This window comes from Hippocampus bargibanti, linkage group LG03 (genome assembly GCF_051943395.1).
Source record: "Hippocampus bargibanti isolate YZ-2025 linkage group LG03, ASM5194339v1, whole genome shotgun sequence".
NCBI classification, from domain to species: Eukaryota; Metazoa; Chordata; class Actinopteri; order Syngnathiformes; family Syngnathidae; genus Hippocampus; species Hippocampus bargibanti.
In genome coordinates this window covers 20,607,885-20,627,932 of record NC_142736.1, presented here as the reverse complement: position 1 = coordinate 20,627,932, position 20,048 = coordinate 20,607,885, and the positions used below count along the sequence as shown (strand labels likewise).

Below are 20,048 nucleotides of genomic sequence, written 5' to 3'. Positions count from 1 at the left end.
TCGGGGTGTTTTACTTTTTTTAAAGTCTTCCGGCACAGTTTGGATTTCTTAGGATAGTGGTGTTTTAAATACAAGTGACCCAATTGACACATTTGATTTTTTAAGGTACCAATTGTCATTTTGTTGCTTTGACTTTAAAGTGCAAATTTAAATATGAAGGCAGTATGTTGGCAGTCAACTCAGCTCATGGCAGTTACTGCACATTTAATCCAAAACAGACTTCAAGCTGTTGAGTTTCACTCCCAGCAAATTTGGTGTCAATTTAAACATAAAACAAAGTGACAAATACATTCTGCATTTAAAACAATCATAGCATACCTTCCAGTATGCTCGCTCAATGACAACAATAATTAACATCAAATTTCCGGTTGGTTAACCCTGACTTAAAATTCAACTGTACTCACTTAGTATATTCTTTATTCCACTTGGGGTCTGAGCAGGACACACTGGGCTTCTTTGTGATTGGCTTCTTCATCCGAGCAGGACTGCACGCAGCAGCCAATCATATAGCAGCTGGGTACCAAATATCAACATTCAGATTCAATGCAAAAATTAACAATACATCTTTATATCCATTTTATACTGTCCCCAGCTGGCTATTTGAATTAAGGCCATGGTCTCTGAACAAATTAAACTTGGATCTCAAGGCACCTCTGTGGTTTCTCCCATTGATTGTTATGGATTTGATTTTTCAATGTTCTCCAGGTTTGTAACTACTCAACGACCACCAAGGGAAACCTCAGCATTCACATGCAGTCAGATAAGCATCTAAACAACATGCAGACACTGCAGAATGGAGGCTCTATTGGATCTGCTCAAGAGCAGGTGTTCGGACACGGTCCGGGAGGAGTGGTGGTGCCCTCTGTGACCCAATCAAGTAGCCACCACCCTGCCCACCACCACCCCACACAGTCCTCCGCCCATGTAAGTGGACCGTGCGGGGCCCCCTCACCGACCAAGCCAAAGAGTAAACCCACCTGGCGCTGTGAGGTATGCGACTACGAAACCAACGTTGCGCGGAATCTCCGTATCCACATGACCAGCGAGAAGCACATGCACAACATGATGCTCCTCCAGCAGAACGTGACTCAGATGCAACATGGCCGTCTCGCGCTCGGAGCTATGCCCTCCCCCTCTGAGGCTGAGCTCTACCAGTATTACCTGACACAAAACATGAGCCTACCACCTGGCCTCAAGCTAGACCCAACCGGACCTGAGGCCCAGTTTCTGATGGGGGGCTTTACTCTAGATCCCAGCATGGCTGCCTTGACCCCTGCACTGGGTGAGTTTCTTCTCTAATTATACGTCTCTTGCGCTGCGAAATCACTCCAGTCGTGGTGTAATTTGTATCTGCATTTCCCTTTCTAAAGATCAAATGCCTTTTTATGTTCTATTTCAAAGTTCACAAAACAGATCATCTCATTATTTTCACCGAAATATCGCTCAACTTGTTTATTTACATGATTAAATTCCACATTCACATTGTGATGCCCTGCAACTTTGTGCAGAAATGTTTGTAGGTTTGATTTTCTATGACTTTTCCCTCGTCTTTATCAAGCTTCTAATTAAATCTCCCAAATTTACCGGGTGTCGGAGGCAAATGAGTGTTGTGCACTTCTAGACACAGTATTGGGAAGAAGGTCATTCATAGCTTTGAAATAGTGGTTGTTCAGCTTCTCACTTTTAGGTGACACTATATACAGTAGATGCAGCCGTGACTGCATTTTATTTTGTGATACCCAATTTTCTCATAAGAAAATGGTTAATTAGGGGGCTAAAATGTTTATATTTATTTATTTATTTACTTACTTACTTACTTACTTACTTACTTACTTACTTACTTACTTACTTACTCACTTACTTACTTACTTACTTACTTACTTACTTACTTACTTACTTACTTACTTACTTACTTATTTGCCAGATTATTTATGTGTATATTTTATCATGGGCCAAGAAGACAGGTTAGCGGACCAGCATCAACAATTAAGCATCACAGTAACATGTTTGCTCTGCCGTTACAACCCCATAGTTTGTGCAGACTTGTCTCTAACTGTTGCCAGTTCAAAGACACAAACAAGAATTGATTGCTGTGACTAATGTTTTCCCCCTCACCATCTGGTTTATTTTCCTGTGAGGTGAGTTCTAATAAGCATGTTACTGGGGAGGAAATGATGACACACACTAGGTTCATAAATGTCAGTTGTGTCATCCTGGATCACACAATGGAGGATGTCCAACACCTATACACAGAAACTATCCTATGACTCTTCAGTGTAACACATAGACTGGATCGATGTTTGGTGGGAGGTATAACTTCAGGTACTCCCTACCTGTTTTTTTAATTCTCAGTACTTAAATGATGTTGTAAAAGGGGGAAACAATCGGGTGCATTAGCAAGCTACAAACAGGGAGGGCGAACATTAGATTTTGGAAAACAATTGCACATCTGCTTACCAGAGCATTGATTTGGGAAACAAAGTTTTAAAGAAACAGCAAATAGGCTGGTGGGGGTGTGGGCATAGCTTGGCTGGGGGCTTTATCACAAGGGACCTTTCTGACTTTGGGCTATACCCACACATACATAAATTGCTTAAATATGTATCTTCTTTACTAAAACTGATTGAATTTTGGATAAATGTGTTTATTTTCAGTGCAAATTTGTATATTACACGATAGGTAACTTCAAGGCTCTACAAATAAAATAAGGCCTGTGTACATATATAAACAAACATGATAACACAACGTAAAATGTGTTTGTCATTAATGTCCCCCAAATAATGTGTTTTTGCCGGTATCAGTGAACTTTCATGTCATCGTGCATTTGACAGTCCAAAAAAACATTTGCATAACCATTTGCAGTATCAAATCTACTCTACTACTCTAATCCACTATAGAATGAACACTTGAATTAAAAAAAAAAGTTAGTTACTGGTATGACAGGTGAGTTACAACCCAACCAGTTGATTACTTACATGCAGGGCAGGGTCAGGTCCACATATCTAATTTTGGCAGAGAAAGATATATAAAAACTCTCTATCATGAGCGAGTTGCTTGTTCTGTAGCCACAAAGGGACATATATCTTCTTGTGCCGGTCCCAAACCCGGATAAATACAGAGGGTTGTGTCAGAAAGGGCATCCGATGTAAAAGCTTGGCCAAAACAAACATGTGGATCAAACCTCTAAAGATGGAGGACACTGATTTGCTGTGTCGACCCTTTGCAGGGAAAAGCCGAAAGGAAAAGAAGATCATTAGTGTATTAATTCATTCCGTTTTATGATTCAGGTCAAATGATGTCATCACGTTTTTTCCTCGTTGCAGTCTATTCCGAATATATGCCAATCTATCTGTAATAAGCTCAATCAGGCAACAAAAATAGTTTGCTTATAAAAATTGGAAAGTTCTAACAAAATATGTTCTATGCACTATAACTGGCAGACGATCCATTTGCATGTACCGTATATATCAGACTAAACAAGTCAATACAGTTGATAATTGAATCAAGTCTTTGGACAATCTGGTTCAGAATCTTTTTCCCAAGTCAATTCCCATTATTTTTGAGGTAAAACTGATTTACTTTACATGTGACGTCATTTGCAATAAGATTGGCACAGTGATTCAACTTATGCGTGAATCAACCTTAAATGACTACCTCAAGTACACTGTGTGTTGCTTTGTGTAAGCAGGTTCGGTAAAGGATACAGCTTCTGGGTAGAGTTGAGGTTCTTTATTAGGACTGCCGTCTTGGTCGCAGGGAGAAGGCAATTGACATGGGTGCCTCTCGTAGACTCTCATACGACTGATGCGCAGCAGGCATCGCTAGTCGAACAAGCAAATACGATTTCCTCGTATCATTACACACTGTGTTATCGAGAGACAACTGTATCTGTGAACTGAGTTACAAATTACACCTTAAACATGTTTCGCACGTTAAGATTAATTATCATTGTTTTTATTCCATATTTGTCTGTAGGTGGGGATATCCCTATGGATATGCGTCTGGGCAGCAGCCAATTGGTGTCAGAAGAGCTGATGACCCTTGGAGAAAGTCTATCACAAACGAGTGACCCCTCACTCAAACTCTTCCATTGCGCTGTGTGCAACCGCTTCACCACTGACAACCTGGATGTGCTTGGCATCCACATGGGGGCCGAGCGCAGCTTGCCTGAGGAGGAGTGGCGAGCCGTGGTGGGTGATTCTCACCAGTGCAAGTTGTGCCACTACACAACTCAACTCAAGGCGAATTTCCAGCTCCACTGCAAGACGGACAAGCACATTCAAAAGTACCAGCTTGTTGCCCATATTAAGGAGGGAGGCAAAGGCAACGAGTGGCGACTGAAATGTGTGGCCATTGGAAATCCAGTGCACCTGAAGTGCAACGCTTGCGACTACTACACAAACAGCTTGGAGAAGTTGAGGATGCACACAGTTAATTCCCGGCATGAGGCTAGCCTGAAGGTTTACAAGGTCAGTGGTCCACAAATAATGTCACAATGTTTACAGCAAACAGTTTATCACCAGATTTTACACTCAATCATTTTTTTAAAGTTGAATATTAAAATTATTCTACAAATTGGAAGTAAGTAAATTGCAGTGTCAGGATAAAACATTTATAAATCAAATTTCACATTCATTGTTAAAAAAATGAAATGCACCCTTACATTGGACAGGAGTTGTTCTTGTATCGGCTGTAGTCCCACCATAACTTGTTTTTGGTCTTTGTTTTGGGAGCTTTGTTGTGGCAATGTGTACACTGACGTCTCAACCCATAATATTTAAATAACTTTTTGTTTAATTAAATATTTGAGCCGCATTTGTTTTTAGAAGTTCCACTCCACACTGCATAGACAAAACAATACTCTCACTGCATATTGACATGCATAACAGTGTTGGAAAAATAGTAATTACACTGGAGTCCAAAGTAATGTTGTTGAAGCATTTTTGGTCATTTGTTGGAAAAGCTTGCTAGTTGTGCCGTAGAATGAAAGCAACAATGTTTCCACGAGAGGAACACAGCAGCCATGGCTGATCTTAGATGTGGGGTGGATCACTCAGAGACGAATGAAGAAGTGCAAGTAGACAGAGGTTTGGTGCTAATACTCCCTGGAGCAGGAGAGGCTGAATCGTTCTCGACAGTCGTATTGATTTTTGCTGGACTTGGAGCTTCACCTTCTCCTCTAATCATTCCATAATAGCCAATGGATGAACACTCTCTGAACAAATGGCCATAAATCTAACAGCCCTGATTCCACTTAGGTACCTATCCTGAGAGTCTGCGGTTTGACTACTCCACACTTAACCCAAACTGGCACATACACACACATAGAATAAGTACACACAACAAATCACAGACATACAGATAACACAGATAACACATCCTCTCTGTAAATCATTACATACACTGCAATGTGATCTTATATACACACACATAGACACACACACATCTCTCTCTTACTCTCTCTCTCTCTCTATTTATACACACACGCGCGCACACGCACACACACACACACACACACACACACACACACACACACACACACACACACACACGCGCACACATATATATATATATATATATATGTTTATTTTGCACTTTTAAGCAGCACAGATTAAAAGGCATCTGAGCAAATGTGCTGTCCGGTCACATTCAAGGCTCAATTTAAATTGGTCTGCAAAGCCCCTCAAAAAGACTGACCATAAAACAATTTTGTTTCATGAATACTTTATAGCAACCACTGGCATAGTATGCAGCACTTCTGTCTCTAAGGACTTTATCCTAAAACAACATGAGAGAGAAATCAATGTTCATGGTTTGGTTAAAGAGAAGGTGAGAGACAAGCTCCAACTAATGTCATCAAACAGGTCTAGGGGACGAGAGGGATGGTAGTTCGGCCTGTAAAAACAGAACATTCCCCAGCCACACATGCCCTTAAAATGCATCGAGGACTCAGCGAAGATTGGCTTCAGAGTCCATAGACAACATGACATCCATCCGGACCTTTCTGACAGACCAACTCTGGCCCACATTCGAATGACACTTGCATTAAAACAGATGAGATTCTGGCAACCTCTCTCTTCTCCTCACACCTTTTGAGTGGAATGGATTGTTTTTGCCTCAGAGGATATACTGTGCACTTTATACGTGTGATTTCCTCCTTGCTGCAAGCCCAAGAGAAAAATAGAGCCAGATTTTCTTCTGTCTCTTTTTCCGCTCAGGTTTTTAAGAGATATATGTCATACTGCTCGGGCTGTGAGGGGATTAGATATGTACAACACATCTAGGAATGATCATTTTTATGACTTAAGCCTCTTACGTTAGCTTCATGTTTCTTAAAACCAGTGAATCTTTGGAGCAAAACTTTCCAGAACGTACCTGCAGTCTCACCCAGTGCAGATCTCATAAGCTCGCTTCAATCCTCAACCAAACTAAAAAACGCATAAACAACGATGCATACTTGTTGGCAAGTATCATTTTATGACTAGGCATTTTATGACTCACAAATGTGATTAGCAGACAACAAGTACATGGTTGTAAGGCCTCTTGGCAGCACTGCCTCAGCACTTGGTGTCACATTCTTAGCACCGTTGAATTTACTGTCTTGGTGGTGGTAGACACACAGCCAAATTAGCCCACGCCTTTAACCCACAACTTGGCGTCTCAGGCACGGACAAAATAGGAAATTCCCCACGCATTTATTCGTTTTGAAATAAATCTGATCCAAATTGATGAATTGAGAAAATACATCAAATCAGCATAAATGTAGTTTAAGACGTGGGTGATGCTTGGGATACTTTGCCAGAATCAAACTGGTTTGCATTAAACAGGCCCTTTGTGTGCACAGCTCTGTATAAATTGGAGCCTGTAATTACTGGAATTAAAAAGGGAGGTTGAAACCTAGAGCTAAGCTGCATGGGATAATTTGAGAGTCTGTGGTATGTGGCCCATATTAGAGCTTTCTAAAAATATCAACCCCACCACCTCATGTATTGGAATGTTCCAAAATACCACAGAAACATCCAATAAGTCACCCTAACCGCACAGACCACCACACATTGGCGGATGGGGGGGTGATGACTTCTTCTGCAGTGTACTGTGCTCTCTGATGACAGATTCCATTCCAAGTATAAGCGACTCTGCCAACATGTTCTCTTGCTCTCATCCTGAATTTCTTCTTTGCCTTGTGAACTGAAGAGTTTTGTGTCGCTCTGTTAATGATAGTCACCCACATGCCCTCAAAAAGACCCAATCTCTAAATAAAGTTGTTGTTATTACTTTCTTTATAGTGTTTTCAGAATAGGCATGTGCTTGATTCCTCCATTCTCATTTTTCAGTTGTACGTGTGAATATGATACTAACAGCTAGCCTCGGGCAAACTATGTGTTTGTTTGGAGGTGAGATGAGTGGAACTAATCCAGCTCTTTGGCTCTGGTTGCTTTGGTCAGACAGAAAGGGCGGGGCCAAACCAAGCCCAGGCTTCCACTCAAGGGTTCGGGAAAAGGGGAGGAACTTGGGTCGTGTGGTTGAGGGAGAGGGGTAGTTAGCTGGCAACCTTCCTTGTCTCGCGGGCCGGTGCAATCGGTGGTAATTGAGATTGATTGAATGTTATTTTTCTTCTTGCAAATGTAGTCCATTAGCTTGGCACTTGCATAATCAGTTTAGAGCGCAGTTAGCTGAATGTAATCATGTTCCTCGGTGTCTGCTCGCACAAAATCCACTCCAGATGCCGCTTGGCCAAGGACTGAGAGGCAGAGAGTGCCGTCACTATCAAATGGGGGATCTTTCTTGAAAGTCTTGACATCACTGTCTCCAAGGTCGGTCTTGGATTGTTGAGCATTTGCTAACTTTTCAAGTGCCTCACAACAGTTAAATCCGCTTCCTGTCTCATACATGCCGAGTTTCAAAACATACAATCTGCTTTTTGTATATTCCAACATACAGTGTAAAGTGGAGCTCAGGGGCTGGCCAATGAAGAAACACAAAACATATGTCTTGGATGGAGATCGTTCAATTATTTTACACTTCAGTGCGTTCCAGAAGTATTAGTGTCCACTGTGGCCTGAGGAATAAATATCTTTAGAATCCACAGTGAAAAGAGGAAAATGGACGATAAACTAAAGGATCAGCAGCTGCATGGCATCAGCATCTTTCACTGATAATTCTACTCACTGCCTTGCAGGTTGGATAATATCTTTACATCCGTGATTAGAACTGCAACAATTGATTTCTGCATTGAGATATAGCTTGTGGGTCTATTGCATGTAAATTATAGTTCCACACTTTGCACATTACACAGGGCCAAATGTAACTGGGAAAACAGATGGGTGACTTCGAGGTGTCTGCAGATTTGACCCATTATCTGGGTTATTGAATGTTATTGCTCATGCTGTTCTGAGTTGCCCAGATGAATCCTTTTTTAAAAGGTTTGAACTTTTAAATTATCTGCTCATCATTTTACATGTGAAATGAGACACAAAGAATGTCGGGTACTGTCAGAGGCTATGTGGCGAAGTGACGTCAAGCCAGAGCTGAGCCTAACCCTCTAGACGTCTATGAAGAGGTGTAGGAGGAATATGGGTGGATGGGGGTTTGGGGGGCAGGAGGGTGGGAAGGATAGATACTCTAATCATCATGGCTTGCCTATGATTGTTCAGTAATAGTGCTCAGTGGGAAAGGTTGCAGCAGTTCCAGGAAGAGCTGAGAGCTGATTTACTGGTACGACCGCTCTAATAAAGCGTTTGCTGCACATCCTGGGAGACAGCCCATTCTCCCATTTTACATGCATAAGCTTTTGATTGCACACAGAAGATGATGTACCCACACACCTCTTATAAATGACTGTTAATCATCACTTCTTTGGGACTTCTTCCTGGTTCGTTGTGTTTTACACAGGTGTTTTTCATCACACCACTATTTGTTATCTACAATTAAATATGTTAAAAGTCAATCAAGTCCAAATACAGATCAGTGTTTTAGCCTGCTAAACCAATTGTGACTCTTAACCCGTTTGTCTAATTCGATGCCTTTCTTCTAATCCAAGAGAGACAGTGCAGTCCAATAAAGAAAATAATATATATATATATATATATATATATATATATATATATATATATATATATATATATATATATATATATATATATATAGGCTATTGTATTGTTGATATAAGTCAACTTTTTTTTTTGTTCCCATGAAACGCGGTTGAAGTTGCATCATTGCTTGCATGAACCTATAACCAATAACAGTCGGTTTGTTTCGTGACCTCTGGCCACGACACCTGATGGAAAGAGTCAATGGGCAGCTGAATGTTTTGCCAGATGGACAATTGTGTGACTCCATGCAGTCCCTAAACTGAAGGGATAGAGAGAGTGAAGCAGGCAGGCTTACTGGCTCTGTGCCATCAATACATCAGTGGCTTAGCCACCAGATTAATGGCCTCCGCGTGGTTGGAGCTGCAAAACTACTCAGCTCTGAGGTCTGTGTTCAGTAGGGCTTTACATGAAAGCAAGTTAGGATGAGTAGACTGATGAGGAGACAGAATACCTCCTCTCTTACAGGCCAAGAGCACCACACTTGGACCAGTGATCACCTTAGATTTACGATAGTGAGTATGGCGGTGGTGTTATGCAAAGTTATGGATTTGTGGACGTTGCTGGTCGTTCATTTCAATGTCATAGCCTTTTGTTCAAAATGGACAGTGTACTGGATTACCAAGAAAAATTTTGCCCCTAATTCATCCAGGTTGTACATGTAGTTTACCACCGCAACATCAGAAACAGCCGTCAGCGCATGGCTTTAATGGTGGAGTTGTTGCACAGGATAACAGTCATTTGTCCACCCAGGCTCTTTGTTCTGTTTGTGTGGAAGCAGCCAGGACCAACATTGATTACAGTTTCTGTACCCAAGTATAACTTTGTACCTTAAAGGGGTACAGGTGCACTGTCAGACTCATAAATTCCAGTTTGGGATCATAGGGGTACATCTTTTGATTCTTGGCAGGCATTGATTTAGAATCAAATAACTTGCCCGATGGGGAGCATTCATATGCACTATACCACAAGGGACAAAAACTAACTGCCATGGTGTCCAAAGAAGGGAACATTTTGCTAAAATTTCTCACTTTCTGTTTATTCCAACAAGTTTTGGCTCTATAGATTGAGGTGCATTATTTGTAAGTCACATAAACCCTCCTGCATGCAAACTCCTTCAATCAATCAATCAATCAATCAATCAATCAATCAATCAATCAATCAATCAATCAATCAATGCATCAATCCATCCATCCTTCCAACGATAGACGGGTGGGCGGATGGACGGATGGACGGATGGACAGACAGATTTTTTGGGGGTGACGACAAAATGTTATTGACCCATCAATACTTTAAGTGCTGGTTGTTGATCTGTGATCTGCCTAATTTGGCATGTGCTGCAGTCAGGGGTTCAAATCGTGAGCTATAAATCTATCAGTGTTATGTGGATGATGTTTGATCCAGATGTAGAAGAAAATATTTCATTCTTTAGTAATTAAACAACACAGCCCCGAGTGTCATGTGGTTTTTATTGGGGCCTCTGGAAAATATCATGTGCATCTTGTTTTCTCATCATGTCTCTGATTCTTCAATAAAAATACGGAAAAAGGATAGAGAATTGAATCCCTTGTTTGAATTATTAGGTAGTGATGTCAGAAGTCGCGCTGGGGAACTTTGGGTGGAGGCTCAACAGGGTCAAAGGCAAAGTCTCGGAATAGAGGAAATTTTATAGTTCCTCAGATGAATTATTTTTGGGGGGAAAAGTTCTTTTTCGGCGCCAGGAATGTTCCCAAACGTTATCTTTCCCACGGGTGTCGTCTTCTACACCTGTGTTTTACTTTAAACCTTCTCCCAGAATAAGAGGCAATGGGTTTGAGTGGGAGAAAGTGATAGTGGATAATATAAAGACGCGGCAAAAACAGTCAGGGATAAGAATGCTCTTTAGCTTTTCAAGGGCACTGATACATATGGCCTTTACATTCCTCCATGACAAACTGATACCCAAAAATAGACAGGGAAGCCTAGGGAGGGAAAAAGGTTGTAACACAAAGGCTCAAAGTAACTCAATTTCTGTGTCAGAGCCGTTTTGCTCATTCATTTAGGTTAATTGCTAATTGCCGTTCCTTCATTTAAACAATACTTGTCAGAAGTGTACCTTGTATACGCCCATGGAGGTGATGATTCCAGATTGAGGAGTGACTTCTCGATGTGGTTAGCCCCAATTTAGCCAGCCGAAGTTCGTTAGCAGAAGTAGTGGTAAATTTGCCTTGGGGCCTCGACTTCAGACAATCCGCACAAAGGTGACATGCGTGCTTTCCTTTTTGGCACCATGTGTGGCATTCAATAATTGGACTAAATTAAAAATCAGTGATTCTCAGTTTTTGCGATTTAGTGTTTTTTGATAAGTCTCAAACTGTGATGCAAAACCACTTATGTCTGATATGGTAATGGTAAGCCACGCCCAGATATCATGACTTTTGTTTTCTTATCTTCACCTCACTCTATAGATTTTATTTGGAAAATAATCCAGCCAAAGGTGATAAGACCAAGTGATATTTATATTTTTTTTTATCCCTGAAGACAACCAAACTCAGATTCACAAAGATACCCTTCTTGGCATATAATTTTATTGTGTCAGTAAATATCAAGCTTGCTATAGCTTTTAAATGAAGAACAGCTGGATACATCAAATATTTCAGATGGCATCGCTCTGTCACTAATTAGGAATTTCCTTAAGATGTGATCGTTAGTTTGGGGGAGTCATATTGAAATAATTTGCGCACTCCTTGCACATACTCAGCGAACAATAACATATGTGCAGCGCACAAAATAAAATAAAACAGAAACACATTAATTAATATCTAATTTTAGAACTGATATAATCTAGTTAATTAGACCAATTATATACAGTAAAGTCTCGTTATATCGATATTCTCGGGAGTCCGAAAAATATCGATATAACCGGGACTATCGATATATCCGACCCTGCGCACATGTAATTTTCTCCTTGCGTGCATAGAAATAGTATCATAATAAGCGGGACTATCGATATAACCGATATCGATATTAGTTATTATTATTATTATTATAGTTGTTATTATTAGTTAGGACGGCGGAAAAAATCATTGGCACCGCCCTACCCACTCTCGAGGACTTGCACACTGCAAGAATCCAAACTAGGGCGCGGAAAATCCTACTGGACCCTCCGCACCCTGCCCACCACCTTTTCCAGCTACTCCCCTCAGGCAGGCGCTACCGATCCATGCGCACCAAATCCAGCAGACATTTAAACAGCTTCTTCCCCCAAGCCATTAACTCTTTGAACTCTTTCAACAGTAGCCAAAATGGAACTGTATCAGTTTTTTTGACAACGATACTACTGCAGCGTGTTCTACCGGAAACAAATTCCTTGTGTGTCCTACATACTTGGCAATAAAGATGATTCTGATTCTGATTCTGATTCTGATATAACGAGACTTTACTGTATATACAGTGGGACCTCGGTTTACGAACACCTTGCCTTACGAACTTTCCGGTTTACGAACGTTACATTTGTGAAAATTAAACCTTGGCATATGCACTATTTTCACGATACACACCCCCCACCACGGCTGGTGTAATCTTCGGTGGAAGAACACAAAAGCACACGACCGAACAGCAGTCTGAGTGCACACGTCGATCATCTTCAACGATACTTTTGCCGTTATGGGACCTAAAATGATGCCACCACAGGCTCGTGTTCAGCCGAAGAAGACACAAAACAAAATAACAGTCGAGGAGAAGAAGGAGATCATTGAGAAACACGAACGAGGTGTGCGTTTGTGGCGTCACATGTGCACACCGCGGCCGTCATGTGAATCTCAGCCTGACACATCTCTCACGCTGTGTGTCACTTCCCTGAGAGTAACTTTCGACGACCATTCTACAAATAAAGAGCCCGGTACCGTCCACCATTGCTACCATCCTTCGCCTAAAAGCTTTACATAAAGGCATTATTTAGTCGATGCTTTCACGTGACTAATGACACCGAAATTGTCACGTGCGAGTTGACAGCTGGCTGCTGCTCCCGACCTCCGCCAGCCGAATAAGACTCAAAACAAAATTACACTCGAGGAGAAGAAGATCATTGAGAAACATGAACGAGGTGTGCCTGTTGATCCCCTAATCACCAATACTAGGACATTTCAACGAGTCGCTGTCATCTCACCAGTGACATGATTACGACGCTTTGCGCCTCGCTGTGTCTTGTGTCTTTGCTTTGCCCGAGGTGATTTTTAGCCGCGATCGCGTAAGTTTGTTGCTTTCCGGGATCGCGAGTGTGCCATTTTATTTTGCCTAGCTTGACAGGCTGGACAGACCCCCCCCCCCCCCCCCCCCCCCCCCCCCCCGCCTGCCTCCTTTTGTCGCGTTTTATTCCGGGTCCGTGGAATCATCGGACACGCGCCTTTTGTTGTAATAAAATCTCTGCCGGCACCTATGGGACTCGAAGTGGATGCAGATGACATCGAGGAGCTTGTTGCTGACCATAATGAGGTCCTCAACACAGATGATTTGATTTGCCTTCGCGAGGACAAGCAGAAGCAGGCCGTTCAGGAGTTGATGTGCAGGCTTTTATTGAACAGTTCCATCCACAAAAGGCTATGAAAATCATCAACATGATGAATGATAATGTGATGCGTCAGTTTCGTAAGATCTTACAAGTCAGAAAGCAACATGTGTCAATTAAGACCCATCAACGACCATCATAAATGTAAATAAAGTGACTTTATTATATAGTGCAGTATATTACTTTCATTACAATACAATAGCACATTTATTATACATAGAATAAGGTATGTTGTGTGTAGGTTTAAGGCTTATTTAGTTGAAAATTATATTTTATGGAGACCTGGGAACGGATTATTCTCATTTTAATGGTTTCCTACGGGAATTCTTTTGGGGGGATACACACTTTTCGCCTTACACACTCTGTCTGGGAACCAATTGAGTTCGTAAGCCAACATCTCACTGCATATGTATGTGTATAAAATTATCTTCTCACCCCCCATGGGTGGTGTCTCTCCCCCATTTTAGCTCGGGTCCTCCAGGAAGCTTGAGGGTTCTGCGCAGTATCCGTGCTGTTCCCAGTACTGCGCTTTTCTGGACCGAGATCTGATGTTGCTCACAGTGGTCCTCAGTGTGCTCAGGGAGCTTGAAAAATTAGAGGGAACATTGGTCAGCACTCTGATTTGCCGATTGTGAATTATTCGTCTTCTGTCTAGCTTGGTCAAGTGCGTGATGTGGACAACTGGTGACCTGTCCAACCATTTACAGCAACACTTTATTAAATAATTAGCTGAACATATTTTTGGGTAGGTGTTTTGAATACCAGTCCAGTGTTTGAGTGGTTAGCACGTCAACCTCAGTGCAGAGGTACCGGGTTCAATTTCAGCTCCAACCATCTCGTGTGGTGTTTGCATATTCTCCCCAGGCCTGCGTGGGTTTTCTCCGGGCACTCTCATTGTCACTGGGTGGAGTTTTGAGTGGGGATGTTTTTTTCCATCTCTGTTCTGCGATTGGCTAGCAACCGGTTCAGGATATACATCGCGCATTGCCCCAGCTCCAGCACCCCCTGTGAAACCTCATGCGGCTAAGGAGGATCAGAAAATACATCGAACTATGTGTGTTATTGTTGGTCCACGCTGGTCGAGAATGAAATGATATCACAATTAACAACTTCAACGAGGAACGATGTTGAAAGTGTCAGGTTTCTACCTGACAGCGAAGTCATTTGACAATCTTGTATTTGGAAGACCATATATGCTTGGATGTATGAAAGACTGCTCACATCTGGAAGGTCTAATGGTTTCCTGCGATGGACTCCGCCAAGTTTTGAACTTAACTTTTAAATCATTAAACATGATGAAGCCATCTCCACAAAGTCAGAGGTTTATATATGAAAATCAAACACCATCTGCCATCCCTGATCACATGCAACAGCCATCAGGCCAGGGTTACCAAGGCAGAACAGGAAAAGCCATTAACTCCCAATCACTGCATCGATCGACAAGCCAGTTCACCACTATCACCACGTACCCCACCCACCCCTGCCCGCAGAAAACACACACTTTTGATGCTGTCTGGCTGTACAGTAGGCAAAAACACATGTAGCTTTGCATTAACATAGTCTTTGTTGTTGTGCACCGAAGGTGCATCATGGCCAAATGCTATTCTGTTTTGAACCAACGTATCTTTTTTTTTATTATCTGGAGTATAGCTTGCAAGATCAACACTCTGCACAGTTTAGCTTAAGGTTGCTTTTTTATGGCAGCTCAACAAACAATGTGTACATCGAAAGGCAGTCAAGAGGTAGTTTAAAAGATATTTCCCTCAGAGTGTTGCTTGGTTATCTCCTCGTTAATGCATCTCACGGAAGGCCACTGCCTTGTCAGCTTATAAATAGACACTCCACCCTGCTCAGCACTCCACCACAATTTTGGAAGCCAACTATTAGATTAAAAAAAACTAATAAAGGCAGTGAAGGGCAGCAAAAAGAAATATTGATTCTACCCTCCTCTCTGTTTTCATCTAGGATTGTAGTTGTGTGGTCATTAGAAGAATATTTGCCCACTTCCCAATTTAAGAGATATGGTGTGTATCACAGAGATCTGGATCAGAGGTCAGGACTAAGGGGAGCAATTACACAGCATGGATCCAGGATCTCTAGGCCTCTCTCATTGTGTGTTCTCTTGTCACAAGCAGATAGGTGAGCTGAAAGGGAAGTGGAGGCCATGGAATGTATTGAACATTGCTATTTTTTTTCATTTTATTTCTTTGTAAGATTGTCTACTGATGGTGTTACATTAGTTATGGGCCTTAATGAGTGTGTATGAGTGCTACACAGGCATTTACACAGCGTTTTTAGGTGCTTTTGTTGACTAAATGTCAAAAGCATTTTAGAATGAACACTGTTGTTGTTTTGACATGCTGTAAGAATGTCCAGAAATTCCCTACTGCATATTGAACTTTCTTCAAATATCCCACTATTACAAGTAATCTTATCAATTTTGACAGGACAGTATGTGCACATATTTGATGTTGCTTTGTAACATTTTCCTAAACTCTCTGTGGTCCATCAGCGTTTTCCGTAACCACACAATAACATGTGACAGAGCAGATAAGATTCATGAAACCTGCAGGCTTGACATATTGCGTCTGTACTGGACTCGTGCATGAGAAGACGGAAGGGAGGGAAGGCGAGCAGAGACAGAACCCAGACAGGCCATTTTCCTCATTCAGCACATAAATATTTGTGCTGCTGATTTATAAACAGTTGAACAAGAGAAGAGATGAAAGTGAGCGGTGATGTTAAGACAAGCCCTTTTTTGGGGTCTTATTAATGACAAAACTATAGATCACAAGGCCTATTTGCCAGTCCAAATTTGAGTGCAAGGTTAGCGTTTGGGATTTTGATTCCAATTGTGACTTCTGTCAGAGGTCAACAACTTATGAGGTGAGTTTTTCTGGCATTGTCATATAAAGGCAGTGTTATGAGAAGGAGTCACTGTGTACCATTGGTGGTGTGCTTGGATTTGTCACAGTGGACAGCTGCACATGGTGATTCTGGCAGCCAGCTGGTCAGTCGCAACACAAAGGCCAAGTCTCCTGTATAGCAGTTATAAGGATTTAGGAAGGGGGTGAATCCCTGCATGTTTATCTGACGCATCCGATGGCTCTTGTGTAACATCATATGTCCAAATAGTGCAGTGTACACAAAGACGTTTTAGATAAATATACATGGATTTACCATGTATACCCCCCCCCCCCCATCAAATTTATCCTGGTGCCAAAAGGTACTCTCTTCTTCATCTGGCCTTCTCCTTGATTAATAACAGCTCCAAGAGTGGAGCATGATGAAGAAGGCTGCTCGCTGACCTCTGTGGGAGGAAGAGTCACCTTGGTAATGGTTGGGGGCGGGGGGGGGGGGGGGGGGTGCTACACTGAATGCATGCAATTCTGAATATAGACTTGCATGAAAAAAAGCATAAGAAATGAAAATCTGCGATACAATGGGGCCATGACGGATCTCATGCTGTCGAGTTGGGGTCCACTGTAGAGATGTTATGTATATCCTGTATTTTTTGAAACCACAAGATCTCACTGTGTAACCTTCGCCAAATAAGCCAAGCTTGGTTCTTCCTATTTGTATTGTTTATGATGCGTAAATCTAATCGGACAGGGAGACACCATTGGAGGATTGGGGTGAGCGTAGACTGCAGATTGTTTTCACGCAGCCGTGTCTCAGTTTGTGTGTGGAGAGTTCAAAGTCCTGCTCAACATCAGAAGGCTGATGCTGAGTGAGGTTGACTAGCTTCAGCCTGTGGTCTGCGAAAGGTTACTGAATTATTACTGACTGTTTCGTGGGTTAATGTCCGACCACAGGACCGAGGAATATTATTCATTTATTTGATTGTCCGCATGTGCTGATTAATCAATCCGAGCAGGATCCGCAGGATTAACTACCCTATTACTCTCACCGTAAGAACATAGATAAGACTTTAAAATATCATATTCCATTTGTCATGTATTTTTAGGTCACTGCTGATAAAGGCGAAGTGAAAACTGAGGCGAGATTAGGGCGAGCGGCAACTTGGGGGGCTCACAGTGGAAGGGGGAGTGAGCGAGTGGTGGACTCTTAAATGCAGCTTGTGAGCTATTCCAGAAGATGGGTGAAAGGCAGAGCTTTGTATTTCTTCAAACCTGGCACAGAGAATCAAGTTGTGCAGCTGTGAGTGAGAGAGTAGCGAGGGAAAGGGGTGGGGAGACGAGAGAAACAGGAAGTTCATGGGAAAATGATAGCTGTCTCCACCTGGAGTACAGCGTAAACCGTATGGTCTGCGGGAAGGCAAAGCTTAGGGCTGCTCCATTACTACTTACTCTCTTTAGGTAAGTTTAACTCCTCCAACAATGTGATTACTCCTGTTTACCCACTTTGCTATCTTTGTAGTCTATAAATTCTCAATCTGCCAACTGTTTAATGTGTTGTGTCATGTGGTAATGCCTTTGATTCCAACATGCCTCCCTTTGTAAATACAAGAAGCCCTTAAAAAGGCTGTGGTTTCTTTACAAGCATGGCGCCCCCGGCGCTTTGGTTGGGAATGCACTGACAGGGACTGGAAGAGTAAGTGAGAGAGTGCGAGGTGGTTAGAAACTGTATACTCTTCCCATTGCTCCCCTTGCCAAGCACGCTACTTTCTGCCTTTGGTTGTACAGGCAGCCAGTGAGTGAGAGAAATGGGAGAGGGAGGGGCATAGCCTCTCTCCTGGCTTCAACTCTGCACCATCATTATGTACTTTTCAGCAGGTTTTACCTTTAACACTTTCCTCTCGGGTTGAGATTAGTGCTCACCATGCTTGATTTACTGCACAATTACCCAACAGGAGTGTGGTGTAATCAATAAACAGGAAGGGGCAAAGTGGTCGTGTTTGAACCACACTTTGAAGGCTTTTTCAAGCAGTTCATGTGTTGTTTGGTCGGGTGTGATGCTAGCCTGTAAAATGTCTCTCAAATGTTCTGCATTCTGTCAGGCACACACCTCTCTTTGCTTGACTATTCTCCTCTTTAAATACAGGTGTATGTGTACAATCCAGTGTATATATGTATATATATATATATATATATATATATATATATATATATATATATATATATATATATATATATATATATATATATATAGAGAGAGAGAGAGAGAGAGAGAGAGAGAGAGAGAGAGAGAGAGAGAGAGAGAGAGAGAGAGAGAGAGAGACAGACAGACAGACAGACAGACAGACAGACAGACAGACAGATACCGAATCATTTGAAACCACTGAGTATAACGTCACCGGAATACTGTATAGCCAAAGACTCACCCAGACTGAGAACCAGGAAGGAGCAGTAAATAACACAAACTATGGCCTACCCGATGCCGCTTATTTTTAAACGTGGGTTCCCCAGCAGCCAAGAAATATTTTCCAACACTAATTTTTGCTGAGACGTCTTACAATGCTCCCGCTTCCAGTTCTCCTCAGAAACATTCTGGAAATGTCACCGTAAATCCGTCAGTGTCTGTTCTTATTCATTTTTGTGACATTTCTGCCTTGGCCTTTTTTTATCGAGAGACGATGGAATCAGATTCTTAATGTGATTGGTGCTTTGTATTGAAACAATTGTAGCAGACCGCATACAACTGTTAAATACCTGATGTTCTATCTTTGTGTGGAATTGCTCCAGAGAAGCAATGTTCTCGAATTTGAAAAATCCCCATCTGTGTGAATCTCGAGGCTTTCCTTATATATGCACTTGATTAAGTCCATCAGTGTAATGGCGCCAGCCTCGCTCACGTTCACAACAGCCTTCATAATTCTTTAGTGGGGCTTTGAGGTGTGTCTTTGCGTGACCGAAAGCAAACGGCCATCTCCAATTAGTTGGGTGTCTTTGATTTTTTAGTGATGACAACTACATCTCAGCAGCAATTATACTGCTCTGGGAATGATGAGGGTTTAGTTTATTGATCCTCCATTGATCCCCCTGATCAATGAGCACTTCTGTTTCTTCCTTATGGAAAGTGAAATTATAGTGTTTTTCCCCCTTTGGCTAATGAGCACACTCAACATATTGCAAATGTGCGTTTTCAGACACAAGACCCATTCGTATTTGTGACAGAGTGGCTTATACTCATGGGATAAAAGGGATGGGACATTTTAGAAAATAATTTGTCAACACAACTGCATTTTTCTCCCTGTGGGTGAAGGTCAGTAGGTGACTTTGTAAACAGGAAAAAAAGAGATTGAATCCTACATTGGGCTGACATTGTGGCAAATAATTGTTGCCCTACTTACTGCAATGGTTTGGAGTAACAGTCTTGTGTGTGACCTATATGTTTTCATGTGCATTTAGCTACTTGGACACTGAGTTTCTCCCGCATTGCAAAACCATACGTATGAGGTTCATTGAAGTCAAATGTGTGTGTGTAAGCAGTTTTCTGACTTGAGAATCAGC

The 20,048-nt window shown here is 41.9% G+C and overlaps 1 protein-coding gene across 3 annotated transcripts in view; it reads left to right on the top strand.

Moving 5' to 3' along the window:
- zfhx3b (zinc finger homeobox 3b) overlaps positions 1-20,048 on the top strand; it is a 181,948-nt gene that overhangs the window by 74,719 nt on the left and 87,181 nt on the right. For all 3 annotated transcript variants that reach the window (XM_088992505.1, XM_088992506.1, XM_088992504.1), the window contains exons 3-4: positions 706-1,282; positions 3,976-4,469. In XM_088992505.1, the coding sequence (XP_088848631.1) occupies positions 706-1,282; positions 3,976-4,469 (1,071 nt within the window). The remainder of the gene's footprint in view (positions 1-705; positions 1,283-3,975; positions 4,470-20,048) is intronic.